General features: G+C 53.9%; 1 protein-coding gene across 1 annotated transcript in view; it reads left to right on the top strand.

Moving 5' to 3' along the window:
• Nucleotides 1–9,180, top strand: part of LOC144954769 (beta-1,4-galactosyltransferase 2-like) — an 11,795-nt gene extending 2,615 nt beyond the window's left edge. The window contains exons 2-5 of the mRNA XM_078885196.1: nt 876–1,063; nt 5,892–6,014; nt 6,545–6,649; nt 8,979–9,180. Coding sequence (XP_078741322.1) covers nt 876–1,063; nt 5,892–6,014; nt 6,545–6,649; nt 8,979–9,180 — 618 coding nt within the window. The remainder of the gene's footprint in view (nt 1–875; nt 1,064–5,891; nt 6,015–6,544; nt 6,650–8,978) is intronic.
• Nucleotides 9,181–9,412: the final 232 nt, after the last annotated feature.

Here is a 9,412-nt window from a genome sequence, read left to right as displayed (position 1 = left end):
GAGTGGGTGGGTGGTGAGCTGAGTGAGTGGGTGGGTGGTGAGCTGAGTGAGTGGTGGGTGAGTGGGTGGGTGGTGGGTGAGTGATGTGAGTGGGTGGGTGGGTGAGTGGTGGGTGGTGGGTGGGTGGGTGAGTGGGTGAGTGGGTGAGTGGGTGGGTGAGTGGGTGGGTGAGTGAGTGGGTGGGTGAGTGGTGGGTGATGGGTGGGTCGGTGGGTGAGTGGGTGGGTGGGTGGGTGAGTGGGTGAGTGGGTGGGTGAGTGGGTGAGTGGGTGGGTGGGTGAGTGGGTGGGTGGGTGGGTGAGTAAGTGGGTGAGTGAGTGAGTGAGTGGGTGGTGGGTGAGTGAGTGGGTGGGTGAGTGGCTGAGTGACTGAGTGAGTGGCTGAGTGAGTGGGTGGGTGGTGAGCTGAGTGAGTAGGTGGGTGGTGAGCTGAGTGAGTGGTGGGTGAGTGGGTGGGTGGTGGGTGAGTGATGTGAGTGGGTGGGTGGGTGAGTGGTGGGTGGTGGGTGGGTGGGTGGGTGAGTGGGTGAGTGGGTGGGTGAGTGAGTGGGTGGGTGAGTGGTGGGTGATGGGTGGGTCGGTGGGTGAGTGGGTGGGTGGGTGGGTGAGTGGGTGAGTGGGTGGGTGAGTGGGTGAGTGGGTGGGTGAGTGGGTGAGTGGGTGGGTGAGTGGGTGGGTGAGTGAGTGGGTGGGTGGTTGGGTGACTGAGTGAGTGGTTGAGTGAGTGAGTGGGTCGATTAATCTGCCAACAACTTCCAAAACGGGGAGCAGAAATCAACCCCCCCACCCCCCACCCCTCCACCCCCCACCCCCCCACCCCCCACCCCTCCACCCCCCACCCCCCCACCCCCCCCACCCCCCCACCACCTCCTCCAGCATGGCGAGGAGACCTTCAACAAGGCGAAGCTGATGAACGTTGGCTACGTGGAGGCGAGTCGCGACGGCGACTTCGACTGTTTCATCTTTCACGACGTCGACCTCATCCCCATGAACGACCACAACCTCTACCGCTGCTACGAGCAGCCTCGCCACCTCTCAGTCGCAGTCGACAAGTTCAAGTTCAAGTAACTAACTCACTCAGCTAGTCACTTAGTCAGTCACTCACTCAGTCACTCACTACCGCTGCTACGAGCAGCCTCGCCACCTCTCAGTCGCAGTCGACAAGTTCAAGTTCAAGTAACTCGCTCAGTCACTCACTCAGTCACTCACTCACTCAGTCAGCCACTCACTCAGTCACTCACTCACTCAGTCACTCAGTCAGACACTCACTCAGTCACTCACTACCGCTGCTACGAGCAGCCTCGCCACCTCTCAGTCGCAGTCGACAAGTTCAAGTTCAAGTAACTCGCTCAGTCACTCAGTCAGTCACTTAGTCAGTCACTCAGTCACTCAGTCAGTCAGTCAGTTAATCAGTCAGTCACTCAGTCAGCCACTCACTCAGTCACTCAGTCAGTCACTCAGGCAGACACTCACTCAGTCACTCACTACAGCTGCTACGAGCAGCCTCGCCACCTCTCAGTCGCAGTCGACAAGTTCAAGTTCAAGTAACTCACTCGCTCAGTCACTCAGTCAGTCACTCAGTCAGTCACTCAGTCAGCCACTCACTCAGTCACTCACTCAGTCAGACACTCACTCAGTCACTCACTACCGCTGCTACGAGCAGCCTCGCCACCTCTCAGTCGCAGTCGACAAGTTCAAGTTCAAGTAACTCACTCACTCAGCTAGTCACTCAGTCAGTCACTCAGTCAGTCACTCAGTCAGCCACTCACTCACTCAGTCACTCAGTCACTCACTCAGTCAGTCACTCACTACCGCTGCTACGAGCAGCCTCGCCACCTCTCAGTCGCAGTCGACAAGTTCAAGTTCAAGTAACTCACTCGCTCAGTCACTCAGTCACTTAGTCAGTCAGTCAGTCACTCAGTCACTCAGTCAGTCAGTTAGTCAGTTACTCAGTCAGTCACTTAGTCAGTGACTCATTCACTCAGTCACTCACTCACTCAGCCACTCACTCAGTCAGTCATTCAGTTAGTCACTCAGTCAGCCAGTCAGTCAGTTAATCAGTCAGTCAGTCAGTGACTCATTCACTCAGTCACTCACTCAGTCAGCCACTCAGTCAGTCAGTCAGTCAGTCAATCACTCAGTCACTCAGCTACTCAGTCACTCACTCAGCTACTCACTTACTCAGTCACTCACTCAGTCAGTCAGTCACTTAATCAGTCACTCAGTCACTCAGTCAGTCAGTTAGTCAGTTAGTCAGTCACTCAGTCAGTCAGTCAGTGACTCACTCAATCACTCAGTCAGTCAGTTACTCACTCACTCAGCCACTCACTCAGTTACTCACTCAGTCACTCAGTCACTCAGTCAGTCACTCACTACCGCTGCTACGAGCAGCCTCGCCACCTCTCAGTCGCAGTCGACAAGTTCAAGTTCAAGTAACTCACTTAGTCACTCACTCAGTCAGTCACTTAGTCAGTCACTCAGTGACTCACTCAGTCACTCACTCAGTCACTCAGTAACTCTCTCAGCCACTCAGCCACTCACTCACTCAGTCATTCAGTTACTCACTCAGTCACTCAGTCAGTGACTCACTCAGTCACTCAGTCAGTCACTCACTCAGTCACTCACTCACTCAGTCAGACACTCACTCAGTCACTTAGTCAGTTAGTCAGTCACTCAGTCACTCACTCAGTCACTCACTCACTCAGTCAGACACTCACTCAGTCACTTAGTCACTTAGTCAGTCACTCAGTCACTCAGTCACTCACTACCGCTGCTACGAGCAGCCTCGCCACCTCTCAGTCGCAGTCGACAAGTTCAAGTTCAAGTAACTCACTCAGTCACTCAGTCAGTCACTTAGTCAGTCAGTTAGTCAGTTAGTCAGTCACTCACTACCGCTGCTACGAGCAGCCTCGCCACCTCTCAGTCGCAGTCGACAAGTTCAAGTTCAAGTAACTCGCTCAGTCAGTCACTCAGTCAGTCACTCAGTCAGTCACTCAGTCAGTCACTCTCTATCGCTGCTACGAGCAGCCTCGCCACCTCTCAGTCGCAGTCGACAAGTTCAAGTTCAAGTAACTCACTCACTCAGCTAGTCACTTAGTCACTCAGTCAGTCACTCAGTCAGCCACTCACTCACTCAGTCACTCACTACCGCTGCTACGAGCAGCCTCGCCACCTCTCAGTCGCAGTCGACAAGTTCAAGTTCAAGTAACTAACTCACTCAGCTAGTCACTTAGTCAGTCACTCAGTCAGTCACTCAGTCAGCCACTCACTCACTCAGTCACTCAGTCAATCAGGCAGACACTCACTCAGTCACTCAGTCAGTCAGTCACTTAGTCAGTCACTCAGTCACTTAGTCAGTCACTCAGTCAGTGACTCACTCAATCACTCAGTCAGTCAGTGACTCACTCACTCAGCCACTCACTCAGTTACTCACTCAGTCACTCACTCACTCACTCAGTCACTCACTACCGCTGCTACGAGCAGCCTCGCCACCTCTCAGTCGCAGTCGACAAGTTCAAGTTCAAGTAACTCGCTCAGTCACTCAGTCAGTCACTTAGTCAGTCACTCAGTCACTCAGTCAGTTAGTCAGTTAGTCAGTCACTCAGTCAGTCACTCAGTCAGTCACTCAGTCACTCAGTTAGTCAGTTAGTCAGTCACTCAGTCAGTCACTTAGTCAGTCACTCAGTTAGTCAGCCAGTCAATCAGTCATTCAGTCAGTCACTTAGTCATTCAGTCAGTGACTCACTCAGTCACTCACTCAGTCACTCAGTAACTCTCTCAGCCACTCAGCCACTCACTCACTCAGTCACTCAGTCACTCACTCAGTCACTCAGTCAGTGACTCACTCAGTCACTCAGTCAGTCACTCACTCAGTCACTCACTCACTCAGTCAGACACTCACTCAGTCACTTAGTCAGTTAGTCAGTCACTCAGTCACTCACTCAGTCACTCACTCACTCAGTCAGACACTCACTCAGTCACTTAGTCAGTTAGTCAGTCACTCAGTCACTCACTACCGCTGCTACGAGCAGCCTCGCCACCTGTCAGTCGCAGTCGACAAGTTCAAGTTCAAGTAACTCACTCAGTCACTCAGTCAGTCAGTTAGTCAGTCACTCAGTCAGTCAGTCAGTGACTCACTCAATCACTCAGTCAGTCAGTGACTCACTCACTCAGCCACTCACTCAGTTACTCACTCAGTCACTCACTCACTCACTCAGCCACTCAGTCACTCACTCACTCACTCAGCCACTCACTTAGTTACTCACTCAGTCACTCACTCAGTCACTCATTCAGTCAGTCAGTCACTCACTCACTCACTCAGTCACTCACTCAGTCACTCACTCACTCAGTCACTCACTCATTCACTCAGTCACTCAGTCACTCACTCAGTCACTCAGTCACTCACTCAGTCACTCACTCACTCAGCCAGTCACACAGTCACTCAGTCACTCACTCAGTCAGTCACTCAGTCAGTCAGTGACTCAGTCACTCACTCAGTCACTCAGTCAGTCACTCAGTCACTCAGTCAGTCACTCAGTCAGTCACTCAGTCAGCCACTCACTCAGTCAGTCACTCACTCAGTCAGTCAGTCAGTGACTCACTCAATCACTCAGTCACACGCTCACTCAGTCACTCACTCAGTCACTCAGTCACTTAGTCACTCACTTAGTCACTCACTCACTCAGTCACGCACTCAGTCACTCACTCACTCAGTCAGTCAGTTAATCAGTCAGTCAGTCAGTGACTCACTCACTCAGTCACTCAGTCACTCACTCAGTCACTCACTCACTCACTCAGCCACTCACTCAGTCACTCAGCCAGTCACTCAGTCACTCAGTCACTCGCTCAGTCATTCACTCACTCAGTCACTCACTCACTCACTCAGTCACTCAGTCACTCAGTCAGCCACTCACTCACTCAGCCACTCACTCAGTCACTCAGTCACTCAGTCACTCAGCCACTCACTCAGCCACTCACCCACTCAGTCATTCACTCAGCCACTCACCCACTCAGTCCCTCGCTCACTCACTCAGCCATTCCCTCAGCCACTCACTCACTCACTCAACCACTCACCCACTCACTCACCCATTCACTCAACCACTCACTCAACCACCCACTCATTCAGCCACTCACTCAGCCACTCACTCACCCACTCACTCACTCAGCCACTCACTCACCCACTCATTCACTCACCCACCCACTCACTCACTCACGCACTCAATCACTCACTCACCCACTCACTCAGCCACTCACTCACTCACCCACTCACTCAACCACCCACTCAACCACCCACTCATTCAGCCACTCACTCACTCAGCCACTCACTCACCCACTCACTCACCCACCCACTCACTCACCCAATCACTCACTCACTCACTCACCCACTCACTCACCCACTCACTCACTCACCCACTCATTCAGCCACTCACTCACTCAACCACTCACCCACTCACTCACTCAACCACTCACTCAACCACCCACTCATTCAGCCACTCACTCACCCACCCACTCACCCACTCACTCACTCAACCACTCACTCAACCACCCACTCATTCAGCCACTCACTCACCCACCCATTCACCCACTCACTCACTCACCCACTCACTCACTCACTCAACCACTCACCCACTCACTCACTCAACCATTCACTCAACCACCCACTCATTCAGCCACTCACTCACCCACTCACTCACTCACCCACTCACTCACTCAGCCACTCACTCACCCACCCACTCACTCACTCACCCACAAACGTTACACTCACGTCAGCGTTGTTGTTGTTGTTTGTTGTTGTTTGTTGTTGTTGTTGTTTGTTGTTGTTTGTTGTTGTTTGTTGTTGTTGTTTGTTGTTGTTTGTTGTTGTTTGTTGTTGTTTGTTGTTGTTGTTGTCAGACTTCCCTACACGGGCATCTTTGGGGGAGTGAGTGGCCTTTCCCGTGAGCAGTTCCTCAAGATCAACGGCTTCCCAAACTCGTACTGGGGATGGGGCGGTGAGGACGATGACATCTACAACAGGTTCGGGTCGAGCATGGATCTCCACTCACTCACTCACTCACCACTCAGTCAGTCACTCACCCACTCACTCACTCAGTCACTCACTCACTCACTCACCTACTCACTCACTCAGTCACTCACTCACTCACTCACCCACTCACTCACTCACCCACCCACCCACTCACCCACCCACCCACCCACTCACCCACCCACCCACCCACTCACTCACCCACTCACCCACTCACCCACCCACTCACCCACCCACCCACTCACCCCACTCACCCATCCACTCACTCACTCACTCAGTCACTCACTCACTCACCCACTCACCCACTCACCCACCCACTCACCCACACCACCCCACTCACCCACTCACCCATCCACTCACTCACTAACTCACTCACTCACTCACCCACCCACCCACCACCACTCACTCACCCACCCACCCACCCCTCACCCACTCACCCACTCACCCACTAACTCACCCACTAACTCACCCACTCAATCACCCACTCACTCACCTGATTCGTGATCTTCTTGACACGCCGCAGGGTGATTATGAGCGGAATGGAGATCCACCGGCCCAGGCTGCGCATTGGGAAGTACCGGATGATTAAACACACCAAAGACCCAAACAACGCTCGCAATCCCAGACGGTGAGTCATGTAGAGTAGTGTGTGCAGTGTAGTGTATAGTGTAGTAGTGTAGTAGTGTATAGTGTAGTGTATAGTGTAGTAGTGTAGTAGTGTATAGTGTAGTGTATAGTGTAGTGTATAGTGTAGTGTATAGTGTAGTGTAGTAGTGTATAGTGTAGTGTAGTAGTGTATAGTGTAGTAGTGTATAGTGTAGTGTATAGTGTAGTGTGTAGTGTAGTGTAGTAGTGTATAGTGTAGTGTATAGTGTAGTAGTGTATAGTGTAGTGTAGTAGTGTATAGTGTAGTGTATAGTGTAGTGTATAGTGTAGTGTAGTAGTGTATAGTGTAGTTGTAGTAGTGTATAGTGATTAGTGTAGTAGTGTATAGTGTAGTGTATAGTGTAGTGTGTAGTGTAGTGTAGTAGTGTATAGTGTAGTGTATAGTGTAGTAGTGTATAGTGTAGTGTAGTAGTGTATAGTGTAGTGTATAGTGTAGTGTATAGTGTAGTGTGTAAGTGTAGTGTAGTAGTGTATAGTGTAGTGTAGTATGTATAGTGTAGTGTATAGTGTAGTGTAGTAGTGTATAGTGTAGTGTAGTAGTGTATAGTGTAGTGTATAGTGTAGTATTGTATAGTGTAGTGTATAGTGTAGTGTATAGTGTAGTGTATAGTGTAGTAGTGTTATAGTGTAGTAGTGTATAGTGTAGTGTAGTAGTGTAGTGTATAGTGTAGTGTATAGTGTAGTGTATAGTGTAGTGTAGTGTATAGTGTAGTGATTAGTGTAGTGTATAGTGTAGTGTATAGTGTAGTAGTGTATAGTGTAGTGTAGTGTATAGTGTAGTAGTGTATAGTGTAGTGATAGAGTAGTAGTGTATAGTGTAGTGTAGTAGTGTATAATGTGTAGTAGTGTATAGTGTAGTGTATTTTGATTTGAAGCTTTCGTGACTGCAGGAATCCATAGTGTATATTAGTGACGTGTATAATGTAGTGTGTGTCTGTGTGTGCCTGTGTGTGTCCGTGTGGTTGGTCTGTGTGTGTGCCTGTGTGTGTGTGTCTGTGTGTGTCCGTGTGTGTCTGTGTGTGTGTGTGTGTCTGTGTGTGTGTGTGTCTGTGTGTGTGTGTGTGTAGGGTGTGTGGTGTATGCGTGTCTGTGTGTGTGTCCTGTGTGTGTGTCCTGTGTGTCTGTGTGTGTGTAGGGTGTGTGTGTCTGTGTGTGTGTGTGTCTGTGTGTGTGTAGTGTGTGTAGGTGTGTGTGTAAGATGTGTGTGTATGTGTGTCTGTGTGTGCGTGTCCTGTGTGTGTGTCTGTGTGTGTGTGTCTGTGTGTGTGTGTCTGTGTGTTACGCGGATTAACCCCACACCCCCCCAACACCACCACCCCCCACCCCCCCCCACCACCACGCCCCACCCCCCCCACCACCACCCCCCACCCCCACCCCCCCCCCCCCCCACCCCCCCTCCCCACCCCCCCCCCCACCACCACCCCACCCCCCCACCCCCCCCCCACCCCCCACCCCACCACCCCCCACCCACCCCCACCACCCCCCACCCCCCCCACCCCCCACCCCCACCCCCCACCACCACCACCCACCCCCCCCCACCACCACCCCCACCCCCCCCACCCCCCCTCCCCACCCCCCCACCACCACCCCCACCCCCCCCCAACCCCCCTCCCCACCCCCCACCACCACCACCCCACCCTCCCCCCACCACCACCCCCACCCCCCCCACCCCCTCCCCACCCCCCCCACCACCACCACCCCCACCCCCCCCACCACCCACCCCACCCCCCCCACCACCCATCCCCACCCCCCCACCACCACCCCCCCCCACCCCCCCCCACCCACCCCCCCCTCCCCACCCCCCCCCACCACCCCCTCCCCACCCCCCCACCCTCCACCCCCACCACCACCACCCCCACCCCCCCCACCCCCCTCCCCACCCCCCCACCACCACCCCCACCCCCACCACCACCCACCCCCACCCCCCACACCCCCACCCCACCCCCCCACCACCACCACCCCCACCCGCCCCCCACCACCCACCCCCACCCCCCCACCCCCCCCCCACCACCACCACCCCCACCACCCCCCCCACCCCCCTCCCCACCCCCCCACCACCACCCCCACCCCCCCCACCCCCCTCCCACCCCCCACCACCACCCCACCCCCCCCCACCACCCCCCTCCCCACCCCCCCACTACCACCCCCACCCCCACCACCACCACCCCCACCCCCCCCCACCCCCCTCCCCACCCCCCCCACCACCACCACCCCCACCCCCCCCCACCACCACCCCCACCCCCCCACCCCCCCCCACCACCACCACCCCCACCACCACCCCCACCCCCCAGGTTCACGATGATCCTGTTCACGAACGAGACGATGCTGGAAGACGGCATCAACTCGCTGCGCTACGAGGTGGTGCACCGCTCGCTGCACTCGCTCTACACGAACGTGACGGTGGACGTGGGTCGACCTCCTCTCAACTTCACGCAGATGCTGGAGGATTACGTAGACCCCACCGTGGTCAAGGACTACGCCTCGGGGTGGTAGCAGCGTGCTGATACACTACACTATACACTACTACACTACATTATACACTACACTACTACACTATACACTACACTATACTACTACACTATACACTACACCATACACTACACTATACACTACATTATACTACACTACACTATACACTACTACACTATACACTATACACTACACTATACACTACACTACTACACTATACACTACACTACTACACTATTACACTATACACTACTAC

The sequence above is a fragment of the Lampetra fluviatilis genome, unplaced genomic scaffold, assembly GCF_964198595.1.
Source record: "Lampetra fluviatilis unplaced genomic scaffold, kcLamFluv1.1 SCAFFOLD_282, whole genome shotgun sequence".
NCBI classification, from domain to species: domain Eukaryota; kingdom Metazoa; phylum Chordata; class Hyperoartia; order Petromyzontiformes; family Petromyzontidae; genus Lampetra; species Lampetra fluviatilis.
The sequence above is the reverse complement of the archived record's forward strand: the minus strand, read 5'-3'. Positions and strand labels throughout refer to the sequence as shown.